This window comes from Pongo pygmaeus, chromosome 9, assembly GCF_028885625.2.
Source record: "Pongo pygmaeus isolate AG05252 chromosome 9, NHGRI_mPonPyg2-v2.0_pri, whole genome shotgun sequence".
NCBI classification, from domain to species: domain Eukaryota; kingdom Metazoa; phylum Chordata; class Mammalia; order Primates; family Hominidae; genus Pongo; species Pongo pygmaeus.
Window position 1 is genome coordinate 67,018,832 of NC_072382.2, and position 17,327 is coordinate 67,036,158.

At 42.8% G+C, this 17,327-nt stretch overlaps 1 protein-coding gene across 4 annotated transcripts in view; it reads left to right on the forward strand.

Annotated features, from left to right (window-relative positions):
* DENND5A (DENN domain containing 5A) overlaps positions 1 to 17,327 on the forward strand; it is a 128,436-nt gene that overhangs the window by 69,303 nt on the left and 41,806 nt on the right. For all 4 annotated transcript variants that reach the window (XM_054438379.2, XM_054438377.2, XM_054438380.2 and 1 more), the window contains exons 5-6: positions 34 to 221; positions 16,578 to 16,895. In XM_054438379.2, the coding sequence (XP_054294354.1) occupies positions 34 to 221; positions 16,578 to 16,895 (506 nt within the window). The remainder of the gene's footprint in view (positions 1 to 33; positions 222 to 16,577; positions 16,896 to 17,327) is intronic.

The following is a 17,327-nucleotide window of genomic DNA, read 5'->3' on the forward strand; positions in this document are numbered from 1 at the left end:
GTGTGTGTGCTTTTTTTGTTGTTGTTGACCCAGATTACCAGAGACTGATGACTGTGGCGGAGACGATTACAGCTCTCATGTTTCCTTTCCAGTGGCAGCATGTCTATGTCCCTATTCTCCCGGCTTCTCTCCTGCATTTCTTAGATGCTCCTGTTCCATACCTGATGGGTTTGCATTCCAATGGCCTGGATGACCGGTCAAAGCTGGAGCTGCCTCAAGAGGTGAGATCTTGAGTGTTGGTGCCTCTGGCCCCAATCCAGGATTGGGGAGAGAAGGGCTTTGGGATGAACCCAGCATGCATGATGTTACCAAGTTTATTTTCTTTTATTTTGGTGAGTATGAATAACTTTTAAGGAAAAAAGTAAAAACAATGAATGTTTAGTTCAATTTATATCATCCCAGAGACGCTTATTATCTTTATCAACTGACATACATACATTATAATTTCTGTATTTATGCTATTGTTTTTGTTTTGTTTTGTTTTGCTTTTTAAGAGACAAGGTCTTGCTGTGTTACCCAGTCTGGGTGCAGTAGCATGATCGTAGCTTACTGTAACCTTGAACTCCTGGGCTCAAGTGAGCCTCCTGACTCAGCCTCCTGAGTAGTTGGGACTAAAGGAGTGTGCCACGACGCCCAGCTAATTGTTTTTTTATGTTTTGTAGATGCAGGGTCTCACCATGTTGCCCAGGCTGGTCTCGAACTCCTGGGCTCAAGTAATCCTCCTGCCTTGGCTTCCCAAAGTGTTGGGATTATAGGCATGAGCCACTGTGCCTGGCTAAGAAAAGAATTGATTTAAAATATGTATTTTCTATTCCATTCTAAAGTAGATTTAAAGCATGATTAGAAATAATATTGTTTTATTTTTAATTTTTTTAGAATTACCAGCAGAACTGGTATGTTACTTTGTGGCTGTTGTGAAACTACCTGCAGGGAAGTGCTTTCCTACTTTGAATTTCTTAGTCATTAGAAAGGCCTGGGAAGAAGACTTTGGAGTATACATACACTGGTGTCACCATGACTCTTTGTTTCCTCCCTCCACCACCATTTTTTGGGGGGTAGAGTTTTTTTTTTTTTTTGAGATGAAGTCTCGCAATGTCGCCCAGGCTGGAGTAAAGTGGCACAATCTTGGCTCACTGTAACCTCCGCCTTCCAGGCTCAAGTGATTCTCCTGCTTTAGCCTCCCAAGTAGCTGGGATTACAGGCGCCCACCATGCCCTGCTAATGTTTTGTATTTTTAGTAGAGTCGGGGTTTCACTGTGTTGGCCAGGCTGGTCTTGAATGCCTGACCTCATGATCCACCCGCCTTGGCCTCCCAAAGTGCTGGGATTATAGGCGTGAGCCACTGCGCCCGGCCAGGGGTAGAGATTTTTGTATATAAGTGAGGAATATAAGTGAGGGGCCCCAAGAAGAGGGCATTCTCATGGAACTGGATCTGGGCAGCACTGTGTCATTGGTCGTGACTGGGCAGCATCTTTGATGAATACCCTGATAATTAGACCATGTCTGTGATATTTAAATTATAGTCAAATGCATCTCTTTGCTCTTTTCTCTCTTCTTTAATTGTAGAATCAAAATGTCTTCCTTGTCTTCCTTGTAGCTTCTTCCATTTCTGCCCTTTTTTCTTCTTTGACTTTATAGAGCATTGTGCTCTTTGGGGTGGAACAAGATTAATTAAGGAAAAAAAGATCTAAATGATGGATAAAATCATTGAGTTGACATAATATTGGAGTTTTTTGTGTGTACTTGCTTACTGTACCATACATATACCTGAAGAGTGGACTGAAGAAAGAAGAGCTTTTTGTTGTTTGCTTTAAACAAATGTCTATTTAATATTGATACAACTTAAGTCAACCTAATTATAATTCTGTAAAGTCACAAAAAGAACAATAACAAAAAATTGTTGAAGGTGGAAGGCCAAAGAGGCAAGTTATGTGCATAAGTTAATAAATAGGCCACTAAGCAAGAAGCCAGATTTCTCAGTTGTATTTTCCTCTTTGGCATCAGCTTTCTTTATACTTGGGGCAAATTCTGATCCCTCTAGGATTTTTCAACATCATTCCCTATGTGCTTCATGTATATGGCTATACAGAGGGACCTCTGAGGGATCAACAGGTTTCTTAATGGGACTGTTTAAGAAACTGTGGGTTGTTTAAGAAACCCAAAAGTTGGCCGGGTGCGGTGGCTCACGCCTGTAATCCCATCACTTTGGGAGGCCGAGGCGGGTGGATCACCTGAGGTCAGGAGTTCGAGACCAGTCTGGTCAACATGGTGAAACTCCGTCTCTACTAAAAATACAAAAAAATTAGCCGGGCATGGTGGTGCACGCCTGTAGTCCCAGCTACTTGGGAGGCTGAGGCAGGAGAATTGTTGAAACCCGGAGCCAGAGGTTGCAATGAGCTGAGATCGCACCACTGCACTCCAGCCTGGGTGGATCGAGCCACTGCACTCCAGCCTGCGTGACAGTGTGAGACTCCACCTCAAAAAAAACAAAAGAAACCCAAAAGTTCTCTCTGTTCTGGGCTATCAGAGCCTCCATGTTGCTGTATTCCCCATCTCTGCTGCAAACTTTGCATCTGAGCTTCTGGCCTCCCCTGTAGTCTGCTTGGGAAGGAGTGGTGACAGTGGAACAGTAGAATTACCTGTGTGTGCTTCATAAGTGGTTCTTGGGTTTCAGAGTCCTAGTTCATTCACACTTTTCTTCTGAAGGTCACACATTTGTGGGAGCAGTTATATAGCTGGATATTTTGTATCTTGATTTTTAGCAGATAAGCTCTGGGGTATCTGAGCCTGTGTAGTTCCTGTGGAAAACCTTAGACTGGGGGAAAAGAGCTGGCTTTGAAAGACAACTTTGGGGTATCTCAGAAACGACATGTTCATAGTAAAAAATGCTAACAGTGCACAAAAGCATAAACAATAAAATTAAAATTACCTCAAATTTTACCACCCAGAGATAACTACTTTTGATATTTTGATACACATCTTTAAAGTATGTGGTATCTTTTAACTACAATCTTAGAAGGAAGCTTTGGGGCAGTGTATTAGTCCATTTTTACACTGCTAATAAAGACATACCTGAGACCGGGAAGTTTACAAAAGAAAGAGGTTTAATGGACTTAGAGTTCCATGTGGCTGGGAAAGCCTCACAATCATGGTGGAAGGCAAGGAGGAGCAAGTCACGTCTTACATGGATGGCAGCAGGCAAAGAGAGAGCTTGTGCAGGGAAACTCCCCCTTATAAAACCATCAGATCTTGTGAGACTTATTCACCATCACGAGAACAGCATGGGAAAGACCTGCCCCCATGATTCAACTACCCCCCACTGGGTACCTCCCACAACACATGGGAATTTAAGATGAGATTGGGGTGGGGACAAAGCCAAACCATATCACTCTGCCCTGGCCCCTCCCAAATCTTATGCCCTCACATTTCATAACCAATCATGCCTCCCAACAGTCCCCCAAAGTTTTATTTCAGCATTAACTCAAAAGTCCATAGTCCAAAGTCTCATCTGAGACAAGGCAAGTCCTTTCCTTATAAGCCTGTAAAATCAAAAGCAAGTTAGTTACTTCCTAGATACAATGAGGATACAGGCATTAGATAAATACAGCCATTCCAAATGGGAGAAATTGGCCAAAAACAAAGGGCTGCAGGCCCCATGCAAGTCTGAAATCCAGTGGGGCAGTCAAATCTTAAAGTTCCAGAATGACCTCCTTTGACTCTGTGTCTCACATCCAGGTCACACTGATGCAAGAGGTGGATTCCCTGGCTGGGCGCAGTGGCTCACGCCTGTAATCCCAGCACTTTGGGAGGCCAAGGCAGGTGGATCACCTGAGGTCGGGAGTTCAAGACCAGCCTGACCAACATGGAGATACCCCATCTCTACTTAAAACACAAAATTGGCTGGGCATGGTGGTGCAAGCCTGTTATCCCACCTACTCTAGAGGCTGAGGCAGGAGAATTGCCTGAACCCAGGAGGTGGAGGTTGCAGTGAGCCGAGATTGTGCCATTGCACTCTAGCCTGGGCAACAATAGCGAAACTCCGTCTCAAAAAAAAAAAAAACCCACAAAAAAAAACAGCAACAAAAAAAATGGTGGGTTCCCATAGTCTTGGGCTGCTCCACCCCTGTGGCTTTGCAGGATACAGCCTCCCTCCTGGCTGCTTGTATGGGCTGGCATTGAGTGTCTGCGGCTTTTCCAGGCACACAGTGCAAGCTGTCAGTGGATCTGCCATTCTGGGGTCTGAAGGATGGTGGCTCTCTTCTCACAGCTCCACTAGGCAGTGTCTCAGTAGGGACTCTGTGTAGGGGCTCTGACCCTACATTTCCCTTCTGCACTACTCTAGCAGAAGTTCTCCATGAGGGCCCTGTCCCTGCAGCAAACTTCTCTTTGGGCATCCAGGTATTTCCGTACCTCTGCAAAAATCTAGGCAGAGGTTCCCAAACCCCAATTCTTGACTTCCATGTACTTGCAGGCTCAACACCATGTGGAAGCTGCCAAGGCTTGGGGCTTGCACCCTCTGAAGCCACAGCCTGAGCTCTATGATAGCCCCTTTCAGCCACAGCTGGAGTAGCTGGGATGCAGGGCACCAAGTCCCTAGGCTGCACACAGCATGGGGACCCTGTGTCTGGCCCACGAAACCACTTTTTCTTCTTAGGCCTCCAGGCCTGTAAAGGGAGGGGCTGCCGTGAAGACCTCTGATATGCCCTGGAGACATTTACCCCCATTGTCTTGGGGATTAACATTTGGCTCCTTGTTACTTATGTAAATTTCTGTAGCGAGCTTGACTTTTCTCCTCAGAAAATGGGATTTTCTTTTCTATTGCATTGTCAGGCTGAAAATTTTCCAAACTTTTATGCTCTGTTTCCCTTTTAAAACGGAATGTCTTCAACAGCACCCAAGAGACCTCTTGAATGCTTTGCTGCTTAGAAATTTCTTTTGCCAGATACCCTAGATCATCTCTCTTAAGTTCAAAGTCACACAAATCTCTAGGGTAGGGGCAAAATGCCGCCAGTCCCTTCGGTAAAACACAACAAGAGTCACCTTTGCCCCAGTTCCCAGCAAGTTCCTTATCTCCATCTGAGACCACCTCAGCCTGGATTTCATTGTCCATATCATTATTAGCATTTTGGTCAAAGCCATTCAACAAGTCTCTAGGGAGTTCCAAACTTTCCCACATTTTCCTGTCTTCTCCTGATCCCTCCAAACTGTTCCAACCTCTGCCTGATACCCAGTTTCAAAGTTGCTTGCACATTTTTGGGTATCTTTTAAGCAGTGCCCCACTCTACTGGTACCAATTAACTGTATTAGTCTTTTCTCATGCTGCTGATAAAGACATACCTGAGAGTGGGAAGAAAAAGAGGTTTAATGGACTTAGTTCCTCGTGGCTGGGGAAGCCTCACAATCATGGTGGAAGGCAAGGAGGAGCAAGTCATGTTTACATGGATGGCAGCAGGCAAAGAGAGAGCTTCTGCAGGGAAACTCCCCCTTATAAAACCATCAGATCTCCTGAGACTTACTCACTGTCACAAGAACAGTATGGGAAAGACCTGCCCCCATGATTCAACTGGGACCCACTGGGTCCCTCCCACAACATGTGAGAATTTAAGATGAGATTTGGTTGGGGACACAGCCAAACCATATCTGGCAGGGCTGGGGAAATTCACCTGGGACTGTATAAGGGGGCATCATCAGGGTAGTAAGGTGGGGCAAGCTTGGTTTATAAAAAGGACTTTCTCCAGAGGGACAGAGAGTGTACGTTTCCTAGCCCCCCAAATCAGAATTCATCAGTTACTGCCGTCTTTGGGCATCAGAAGTCTGTAAAAAGCTTTTTGTTCCTTTTTGCACCAACACATGAGCTCAGCTGGCCCTGAGCAAATGAAAGTGCTGAGCTGCCTTTGTGAGGCATCCTTTGTCTTATGCTTCTCTTTGGAGCTTTGTTGTCTGAGTTCAGGAAGGAGGCATTTCATCCACAGCTATATTACAGAATTAAGCAAAGGATATTAGAGTAAAGAAAGGGGTACCATTTTTTTTCTATCTTGGACCCCTCTTTCCTACTTTTCCCCCATTTTCTCAGGACACTCCTTCAATAGCTTTTTCCCAGTCATCTGTGTGTTGAACTCCTTTTCAATGAATAACATGAGGATAGACTGGAGAAACAGGCTGGCTCTTTTTTGGTATTAGGAATTGAGCATTGAGAAAGATCATTGTGACCTTGAGCGGAAGATATTTGGGAGACTTCTTGGGATTTGGGGGATCCATGTGATCACTACCTCAGAGCAGCTAAGTGTACCCATAATCCCTCTCAACAAGGCAGGAGGTTAACAGAGGAAAACTGATCACTTGGCGTTCAGTACCTCTTCCAGGCTACTCTCCCCAAAGCTGTTATGTAAGAAGTAACCCCTCGTCAGCTGAGGAAGGAGGGTATATGAGGAGTTCCTAGTATTTTGTAAGTGCTTCTGTGTGCCAAAGCCCCTCAGTATGGTGGGAGGAAACAGCATGAGGCTATTGTATGAGTCTAGTAATTGACTATTGTATGAGTGTAGTAATTTGCTTTTTTACCACTCCCTCCTTTAGCCCAATTCTTCTTTTTTTTTTTTTTTTTTGAGATGGAGTCTTGCTCTGTTGCCTAGGCTGGAGTGCAGTGGTGCCATCTCAGCTCACTGCAACCTCTGCCTCACGGGTTCAAGCAATTTTCCTGCCTCAGCCTCCTGAGTAGCTGGGATTACAGGCACACACCGCAATGCCCGGCTAATTTTTTTTGTATTTTTAGTAGAGACGGGGTTTCACCATGTTGGCCAGACTGGTCTTGAACTCCTGACTTCAAGTCATCTGCCCGCCTCAGCCTCCCAAAGTGCTGGGATTACAGGCATGAGCCACCGCACCCGGCTCTTTTAAAACTCAGTCTCTAGGGGTATATTAACTTCAACCAATTTTTGCAAAGAATGGCTAGTGGTGCCTACTCAGAGGCTTCTATCTTAATCTAATTCATCTCTGAAATGTGCATGGGCATATTTCTTCTCTACCCATCTCTGACCAAAGGTTTCCACAAATGTGGAGACAGCATTTGGAGTTTTAAAGATTCTTTACAGACTCTATATTTGGTTCACAGTAGTGGGAGAAAAGCCAACCAAGCATTGTTTAGTAGATGTAGTTATTTCTAGCTGTTTCTGTGTTTCCTATTGGAGAAACTGCTTTCTTCTTCTGAGGAGAGGGTAACTGAGGAGGAGGTAAATGATTGCATTGTGTGCCTTTCGTGGGTCACAGTGCCTTGTTTTGTTAGGTGTATGGACAGAGCTTATGAGGCAGGTGATCTTCATGACTAGATGATTTAATTCTGTCTTTATCTCTTCTAATGGCTCAGCCTGATGACATAATTTTAAAATCTTAAAGGAATAAGCAAAATGTAGCCTATTTTTAGGTGTTAAGTTAAACATTTATTGGCCTTTTAACTAGGTGGGATTCAAAGTTGTTATCCAGTGGAGGAGCTCTAGAGAGTGAAATTTAAAGTGATTCTTACAGTCTTTGAGTTTTTGACATGGGAAAGCTCTCTTTCTTATAGATTGGTAGACAGAGTAATTTATGGACTCAGCAAATGTTTATTGAATGACACACACATGGACTTGTTAAACATGCAGTTTTAATAGATTGAGAGTTTATGGAATAGTTATATTAAGCTGGACTTACGCCTACCCTTCAGTGTCTTCTTTTTTATTTTTTATTATCACAGACAGAGACAACACAGACACACAGAGGCAACACACAGAGATACAATAGACACACATGCACAGACACATAAACATCCAGAAAACACACACACACAGACAACACAGACACAGATACACACACAGAAATACACAGAGAACTCACACAGAGGCACAAAGACACAGAGACAACATACACAGCCACACACACAGATGCAGACCACACATACAGGGACAACACACACGTAGACACAGACATGTACAGAGACACACAGATACACAAATATACAAGCACACACAGACACACATACATCTTAAGTTCTGGGCTACATGTGCAGAACGTGCTGGGTTGTAACATAAGTATACACGTGCCATAGTGGTTTGCTGCATCCATCAACCTGTTATCTACATTAGGTATTTCTCCTAATGCTATCCCTCCCCTAGCCCCTGCAGTGTCTTCTTTTAGAATACGACTTGTTGGCACAGGGAGAAACAGATCAATGAAACAACATTTAGATATGTAATAGGGATACACGCTCAAGAAAGAGCTATTTAATAATGGAGCTGGAAAAATTGCTTATCTGTAAGGGAAAAAAGTAAACCATAACAAAATCAACTTCAGATGGATTAAGAAGTTAAATGTCAAAAGCACAAGTTTAAATCTTGTGGAAGAAAATATTAATAAATACCTTTCTGACTTCTGGCTAGGGAAAGAGTTTTGTAAACAAGTTATAAAAAGCACTATCCATCAAAGAAAATAAAAGATTGATAATTGGATTTTTTTTTTTAATTGGTCCAGAGTCTCACACTGTCGCCCAGGCTGGAGTGCAGTGGCACGATCTCGACTCACTGCAGACTCCGCCTGCTGGGTTCAAATGATTCTCCTGCCTCAGCCTCCCAAGTAGCTGGGATTACAGGTGTGTGCCACAATGCCCAGCTAATTTTCGTATTTTTAGTAGAGATGAGGTTTCGCCATGTTGATCAGGCTGGTCTCGAACTCCTGACCTCAGGTGATCCACCCACCTGGCCTCCCAAAGTACTGGGATTACAGGCGTAAGGCACTGTGCCCAGCCTGATAAATTGGATTTTCTAAATGAAGAAAAAGACACCTTAAAGATAAAAACTGAAGAAATATATAATATATATAACCTACAAAGAGTTAATATCAAGAGAATATAAAGAATTGCAAGTGGATAAGGTGATAAGCAACCCAATAGAAACACGGCATAAGATATGAACAGGCATTGCATAAAAAATGCACATTTCTTAATTTCTCTTAATTTCTTAATCAGGGAAGTGAAGTCAAATACACGATACAATGCCATTTTATGCTCATTTTGTTGGCAAATTTCAAGAAGTGTGATAATACCAAGTTTTGGGAGGGATTTGGATCAGTAGGATCACTTTAGTTTGCTGGTTAAAAATGTAAATTTTTGCAACCACTTTGGAATACAGCTAGGCATAATTTTCTAAAGTGGGATATTTGCATACCTTACAACACTGTGGTTCTACTCCTAGGATATACCCATATATAAAATCTTGCAGGAGTCTAAGAAAACATGTAATAACAATCAGTGTAAATACAGTAAACAAAAAACAACTCAAATGTCTTTTTCTTTTTTTAAAGACGGAGTCTCGCTCTGTCGCCTAGGCTGGAGTGCAATGGTGCGATCTCGGCTCATTGCAAACTCCGCCTTGCAGGTTCACGCCATTCTCCTGCCTCAGCCTTCCAAGTAGCTGGGACTATAGGCGCCCGCCACCACGCCCGGCTAATTTTTTGCATTTTTAGTAGAGATGGGATTTCACCATGTTGGCTAGGATGGTCTCTATCTCCTGACCTTGTGATGCGCCCGCCTCGGCCTCCGAAGGTGCTGGGATTACAAGCGTGAGCCACTGTGCCCGGCCCAAATGTCTTTTTTTTTTTGAGATGGAGTTTCACTGTTGTTGCCCATGCTGGAGTGCGATGGCGTGATCTCGGCTCACTGCAACCTCTGCCTCCCAGGTTCAAGTGATTCTCCTGCCTCAGCCTCCCTAGAAGCTGGGATTACAGGCGTGAGCCATGGCACCCGGCCTCAAATGTCTTTTAATAGGAAAACTGATCAATACATTATGTTATATTCATATGGTGGAATATTATAAAAGAGTGAAAATGAATGAAGTATGGCTACACACAACAAGATGGTTGAATCTCAACCTAATGTTGATTGAAGTTACTACCAAAAGACTGCTTAAGGAATGATAATCCTTGTATAAAATTTAAAAACCTGGCTGGGCGTGGTGGCTCATACCTGATCCCACCCAGTATTTTGGGAGGCTGAGGTAGGAGGATTGCTTGAGGCCAGGAGTTCAAGACCAGCCTGGGCAACACAGTGACACTCTGTCTCAACAACAACAACAATTAGCCAGGTGTGATGGTGTATGCCAATAGTCCAAGCTACTTGGCAGTCCAGGAAGTCAAGGCTGCAGTGAGCTATGATTGTGCCACTGCACTCCAGACTGGGCAATAGAACAAAACTCTGTCTCAAAAAAAAAAAAAGTTAAAAACCTATATGAAATTTAAAAATATGTAAAAATTTAAAGGCATACATACATATACAATAAATTAAAAATCAAAAGGCAAAAAGATAATAAACGTAGAATTCAGGATAGTGATTACCTGGGATCAGGGATGTGTAAGTTGGGCTGGGCATGGTGGCTCATGCCTGTAATCCCAGCACTTTGGGAGGCTGAGGCCCGTGGATCACTTGAGGTTAGGAGTTTAAGACCAGCCTGGCCAATGTGGTGAAACCCCGTCTCTACTAAAAATACAAAAATTAGGCAGGTGTGGTGGTGTGCACCTGTAGTCCCAGCCACTCAGGAGGCTGGGGCAGGAAAATTGCTTGAATCTGGGAAGCGGAGGTTGCAGTGAGCCATTACACTCCAGCCTGGACACCTCAGAAAGAAGACTCCATCTCAAAAAAAAAAAAAAAAAAAAAAAAAAAGGAATGTGTAGGTTGGGGGATCAGATTGGGGTGGAGCACATAGTTAAGTAAAAGTACTGGCAATGTTCTGATTCTTGGGTTGGGCTGGAAAAAAAAAACTACCTAAGTTTCTCCCCAGAAAATTACCAGTTTATATTCCCAATAACAACGTATGGAATTTTTGTTTCCTAGTAAGTCAGCACTGGACATTATAAATCTTTAAAATATTTGCCAATCTAATAAGGTGAAAAATCTTTTGTTTACATTTCCTGGTTCAATTGAAATTGAACATCATCTCATATATTTGAAGTTAATCTTCTGTTTGCCTTTCATATCCTATTTTCATTTTTAAGTTGGACTAATTGTCTTAATGATTTCTTTGGTTATGAACTTTTTACATGTCATGTATAAAAATTATTGTTTCCTAGATTGTTTTATCTTTTAATTTTTTTTTTTAAGAAATGGGGTCTTGCTGTCTTCCCCAGGTTGGTCTCAAACTCCTGGCCTCAAGTGATCCTCCCAACTCAGCTTCCCAAAACTCTGGTATTACAGGTGCAAGCCAACATGCCTAGAGTATCTTTTAACTTTTTTTTATGGCAGTATTTATCTTTATGGTTCTAGCCTTGTGTTAAAGTTTAGAAAGCCTAACTCCACCCTAAGATAGTATAGTCATCTTTTATATTTTATTTTTTAATTTAATTTATTTATTTTGAGAAAGTCTTGCTCTGTCACCCAGGCTGGAGTGCAGTGGTCTGATCTCAGGTCACAATAACCTCTGCCTCTCAGGAGGCAGGAGAATCAAGGAATTCTCCTGCCTTAGCCTCCCGAGTAGCTGGGAGAGGCTGGTCTCAAACTCCTGACCTGAAGTGATCTGCCTGCCTTTGCCTCCCGAAGTGCTGGGATTATAGGTGTGAGCCACCATGCTTGGCCTATATTTTCTTTTAATACTTTTGGGGGTTGATTTTATTTTTTTACTTTTGTTATGGAAAATATCAGATGGATGTAAGGGTAAAGAGATTAGCATCCTTCTTTTTTTTTTTTTGAGACAGAGTCTTGCTGTGTCACTCAGGCTGGAGTGCAGTGGCATGATCTCAGCTCACTGAAACCTCCATCTCCCAGGTTCAAGTGATTCCCCTGCCTCAGCCTCCTGAGTAGCTGGGACCGCAGGTGTGTGCCACCACACCTGGCCAATTTTTGTATTTTTAGTAGAGACAGGTTTTTGCCGTGTTGTCCAGGCTGATCTCGAACTCCTGACCTCTAGTGATCTGCCTGCCTCGGCCTCCCAAAGTGCTGGCATTACAGGCGTGAGCCACCACACTGGGCCGCATCCATTATTATTCAACAATCATCAACTCATGGCTACTCTTCTGTGTATATCCTCCTCTCCACTCCACCTAGTGGATTATTTTAAAGCAAATCCTACACAGCATTATTTTGCCATCCAGATACATTCAGTATGTACCTCTAAAAAAGATTTTTTCCTGTTTTCTTTTTTTTTGAGACAGTCTCACTTTGTTGCCCAGACTGGAGTGCAGTGGCGCAATTATAGCTCATTGCAACCTTGAACTCCTGGGCTCAAGCAGTCCTCCTCAGCCTTCCAAGTAGCTGGAATTACAGGCGTGTGCCACCATACCCAGCTACTTTTAAAATTTTTAGTGGAGACGAGGTCTCGCTATGTTGCATAGTTTGGTCTTGAGCTCCTGGACTCAAGCCATTCTCCTACCTCAGGCTCCCAAAGTGCTGAAATTACAGGTGTGAGCTACCGTGCTCGGCCCATAGGACTATTTTAAAAACATAAAAGTGGCTTTTAAAAAAATTTAAATTTTCAACATCTCTCAATTTTTATTTATTTGAAACAGAGTCTCAGTCTGTCACCCAGGCTGGAGTACAGTGGCATGATCTCAGCTCATTGCAACCTCTGCCTCCTGGGTTCAAACGATTCTCGTGCCTCAGCCTCCCGTGTAGCTGAGATTACAGATGTGAGCTATCATGCCTGGCTAATTTTTGTGTTTTTAGTAGAGACGGGGTTTTGGCATGTTGGCCAGGCTGGGGCTTGAACTCCTGGCCTCAAGTGATCCGCCCACCTCAGCCTCCCAAAGTGCTGGGATTACAGGCATGAGCCGCTGTGCCCGGCCTCAAATTTTATGTTTGAGTATAGTATTATGTTAACCTATTTATTTATTTATTTATTTAGAGATGGAGTTTCGCTCCCGTTGCCCAGGCTGGAGTGTAATGACGCCATCTTGGCTCACTGCAACCTTCACCTCCCGGGTTCAAGTGATTCTCCTGCCTCAGCCTCCCGAGTAGCTGGGATTACAGGCATGTGCCACCAAGCCTGGCTAATTTTGTATTTTTAGTAGAGACAGGGTTTCTCCATGTTGGTCAGGCTGGTCTCGATCTCCTGACCTCAGGTGATCCGCCTGCCTTGGTCTCCCAAAGTGCTGGGATTACAGGCGTGAGCCACGGCGCCCAGCCTATGTTAACCTTTTTAGATGGACAGCATTTGTCCCCAAAACATCTGTTGAAAAATTCATCTGCAATGCATGGATCTTGCATTAGGCCATTCTTGTATTGCTATAAAGAAATACCTGAGACTGGAGATACATATATGTGTGTGTGTGTGTATATATATATATATGTGTGTGTGTGTGTGTGTGTGTATGTATGTGTGTGTATATATGTATGTGTGTGTGTGTGTGTGTGTGTGTGTGTGTATATATATATATATATATGCCATTCTTGTATTGCTATAAAGAAATACCTGAGACTGGAGATATATATATGTGTATATATATGTATATATATATATGTATTTATATATGTATTTCTTTGAGATGGAGTCTCTCTCTGTTGCCAGGCTGGAGTGCAGTGGTGCAGTCTCGGCTCACTGCAACCTCCGCCTCCAAGGTTCAAGCGATTCCCCTGCCTCAGCCTCCCAAGTAGCTTGGACTACAGTAGCGAGACTGGATAATTTTTAAAGAAAAGAGGTGTAATTAGCTTATTGTACTGCAGACTTTATAGAAAGCATGGTGCTGGCATCTGCTTGGCTTCTGGGGAGGCCTCAGGAAGCTTACAATCATAGTTGAAGGTAAACGGGGAGCAGGGATGTCACATGGCCAGAGCAGGAGCATGAGAGAGAGAGTGGTTGGGAGGTGCCACACACTTTTAAATTACCAGATCTTTTGAGAACTCATTGTCACAAAGATAGCACCAAGCCATGAGGGATCCACCCCCGGGACCAAAACACCTCCCACCCGGCTCCACCTCCAGCAGTGGAGATTACAGTTCAATATGAGATTTGAGCGGGGACAAATATTCAGGCTATATTCAGGTCTATTCAAGACCTTTTTTAGTGGATTATTGTTTTTGTCTATTTTAGAATCTAGTAAGGCAAGTCTCCCTTCAATGTTCTTGGCTATTTTTTTCTTTTATTCTTCCAGACAAAATTCAGAATTAGTTAGGAGATAACACCCTTCAGAAAAAAATCTTGCTGAGATTTTGGAAATATTTACATTCAATTAGCAAGTAAATTTGGGATTCTTAGCATCTTCTCATGGATTTTTTTCTATCCATTAATATTGTATATATGTCCATTCAGATTCTATATTCCATGATGATTATAACAATGTTGATTAACATTTATTATGTACTATGTGCCTGACACTGTGCTAAATCCTTGACATTTATTGTCATATAATCCTCAAAACAAATCTATGACATTGGTAATATTATTATCTCTGTTACATGAATGGAACAGAAGCACCCTTAAGCATTTAATAATGTACTGCAATGAAGGCAGTGTTGTCTTGGCTAGAACAGATTCATGAGTATAAGATAAATATACAAAAATGAAAGGCTTTTGTAATTTATACCTGCAAGAACATTCCAACAGGGACAAGAACTACAAAGTATTTAAATATATATGTACACACACATTTTTATTGACACATAATTATATATATTTACAGGGTATGGTATATTTCAGTACATGTATGTAATGATCACATGGGGGTGTATGTAATGATCAAATGGTAATTAGCATATCCATCATTTCAAACCTTTTTTATTTATTTGTATTGGTAACATTCAAAATCCTCTCTTCTAGCTACTTGAAAAAATACAACAAATTTTTGTTGAGTGTAGTCACCCTACAGTGCTATAGAAGACTGCATTTCTCCTATCTAGCTATAATTTTTTATTGGATAATCAGTCTCTTTCTATTCCTCCTCCTTGCCACCCTTCCCAGTCTCTGGTAACCACTCTTCTATTCTCTACTTCAGTGAGATCAACATATTTAGCTCCCACATATACAAGTGAGAACATGTGGTATTTATCTTTCTATGCCTAGCTTACTTCACTTAACATAATATTCTCTAGGCTCATCCATATTGCCATGAATGACAGGATTTCATTCATTTTTATGGTGGAATAGTATACCATTGTTAAACTACAAAGTATTTAAATTAAATGTACAAGACCGCTAAAGAGGAGAAGAGTAGATGGTTAAGAGCTTAAGCATATGACTGAAGTCAGGGTAGCTGAGTTCAAGTCCCAGTTGTACTAGTTAATAGCTGTGTGACTTTTGGCATGTTACTTAACCTCTCTGTGTCAGTTTTTGTCTGTAAAATAGGGATAGCTAGATACTGCTGCATTACTGTGGGGTTTTTTTGTTAGTTTGTTTTTTGAGAGGGAGTCTCACTCTGTTGCCCAGGCTGGAGTGCAGTGGCACCATCTCAGCTTACTGCAACCTCTGCCTCCTGGGTTCAAGCAATTGTTCTGCCTCAGTCTCCCGAGTAGCTGGGATTACAGTTGCCCATCACCACACCTGGCTGCTTTTTGTACTTTTAGCAGAGATGGGGTTTCACCATGTTGGCCAGTCTGGCCTCAAACCTCTGACCTCAGGTGATCTGCCTCAGCCTCCCAAAGTGCTGGGATTACAGGCATGAACCACTGCTCCTGGCCCCTAAATTGTTTGTTAATCCAGATTATCTACCTCATCAGCAGTGTATGAGCACTATCTCTTTACATTCTCTCAGAAGCAATTTTAAATCCAGAAGGAAGCACAGAAAGAACAAAGATCAGCCACTAAACCTTACAAATTAAGACTGAGGCTCAGAAAGAGAGAATGGTATATCCAGGGTCATAGAGGGAGGTCGTAACAGAGTCAAATCTGGAACCTAGACTTTTTGAACTCACTCCTAGGGTTCTTTTCACTGAGTATAGAATTCACAAATTCACCAGGCATTTATTTTTTATTTTTTGAGACAGAGTCTCACTCTGTTGCCCAGGCTGGAGTGCAGTGGTGTGATCATGGCTCACTGCAGCCTCAGCTTCTTGGGCTCAGGTGATCCCTCCTACCTCAGCCTCTCAAGTACCTGGGACTGTAGGTGCATGCCACCATCCCTGGCTAATTTTTGCATTTTTTTTTGTAGAGACTGGGTTTCTCCGTGTTGCCCAGACCAGTTTGGGCAACAGTCTGGGTTCAAGTGATCCGCCCATCTCAGCCTCCCAGAGTGTTGGCATTGCAGATGTGAGTCACTGCGCCTGGCCTTTACCAAACATTTAATGAGTGTTTACCATGTGTGAGACTTTTGTGTTTGATGCTAAACATCTATGACATTATAAAATCTTCACCACTCTAACATAAATTGTTTATCTCTTTATCTCCATTTTACAGCTAAGGAAATAGAATCAGAAAGGTTAAGTAACTTTCCTAAGGTCACACAACGAGAATGTGGCAGGGTAAGATTGGAACTCAAGTCTATCTTATTTCTGAGCCCTATATTCCTTATACTGTATCTCAAATGTAGCCATTTCAGGTGTTTTGTTTTTGCCCTCTTGTTCACTAACCTTTCTAAAACTTCTTCCCGTAATGCTCTGGAGTTATTCATACTCCTCATCCTGATTTGACTTCCAGGCTAACCTCTGCTTTGTGGACATTGACAACCACTTCATTGAGTTGCCAGAGGACTTGCCACAGTTTCCCAACAAATTGGAGTTTGTCCAGGAAGTCTCTGAGATTCTCATGGCATTTGGAATTCCCCCTGAAGGGAATCTTCATTGCAGTGAGAGTGCCTCCAAGCTGAAGAGGCTTCGGGCCTCTGAGCTTGTCTCAGACAAGAGGAATGGGAACATTGCTGGCTCCCCTTTGCATTCCTACGAGCTTCTTAAGGAGAATGAAACTATTGCCCGGCTGCAAGCCTTGGTCAAGAGGACTGGGGTGAGCCTGGAAAAGGTAAGATGTGTATATGAGTCTGTGACATGTGTGATCTGTGCTAGGGTGCTGTCCTGGTGAAGTAAGGTATGGGATGAGAAAGCACCCAGTTCTGGACAACTCATATTTGTGAGCAGTGAAAGAATGTTCTGTATGGGGGACTCTGAATTCCATCTGGCAGATGTTATCCTAGCAAATGCTACTTTAATCTAAATCTGGGTAGCTTCCTCTTTGAACATCAGGGAGAGTCTGCCATCATTCTATGTGAACACTACAGCACAGTGATTGGAGACAGCATGATAGTAATCTTAGTGTTCAGACCTCTTTTATTTTTTGAGAGAGGTTCTTACTCTGTCACTCAGGCTGGAGTGTGGTGGCACGGTCACGGCTCACTGCAGCCTCAATCCCCTGGGCTCAGGCGATCCTACTGCCTCAGCCTCTCAAGTAGCTGGG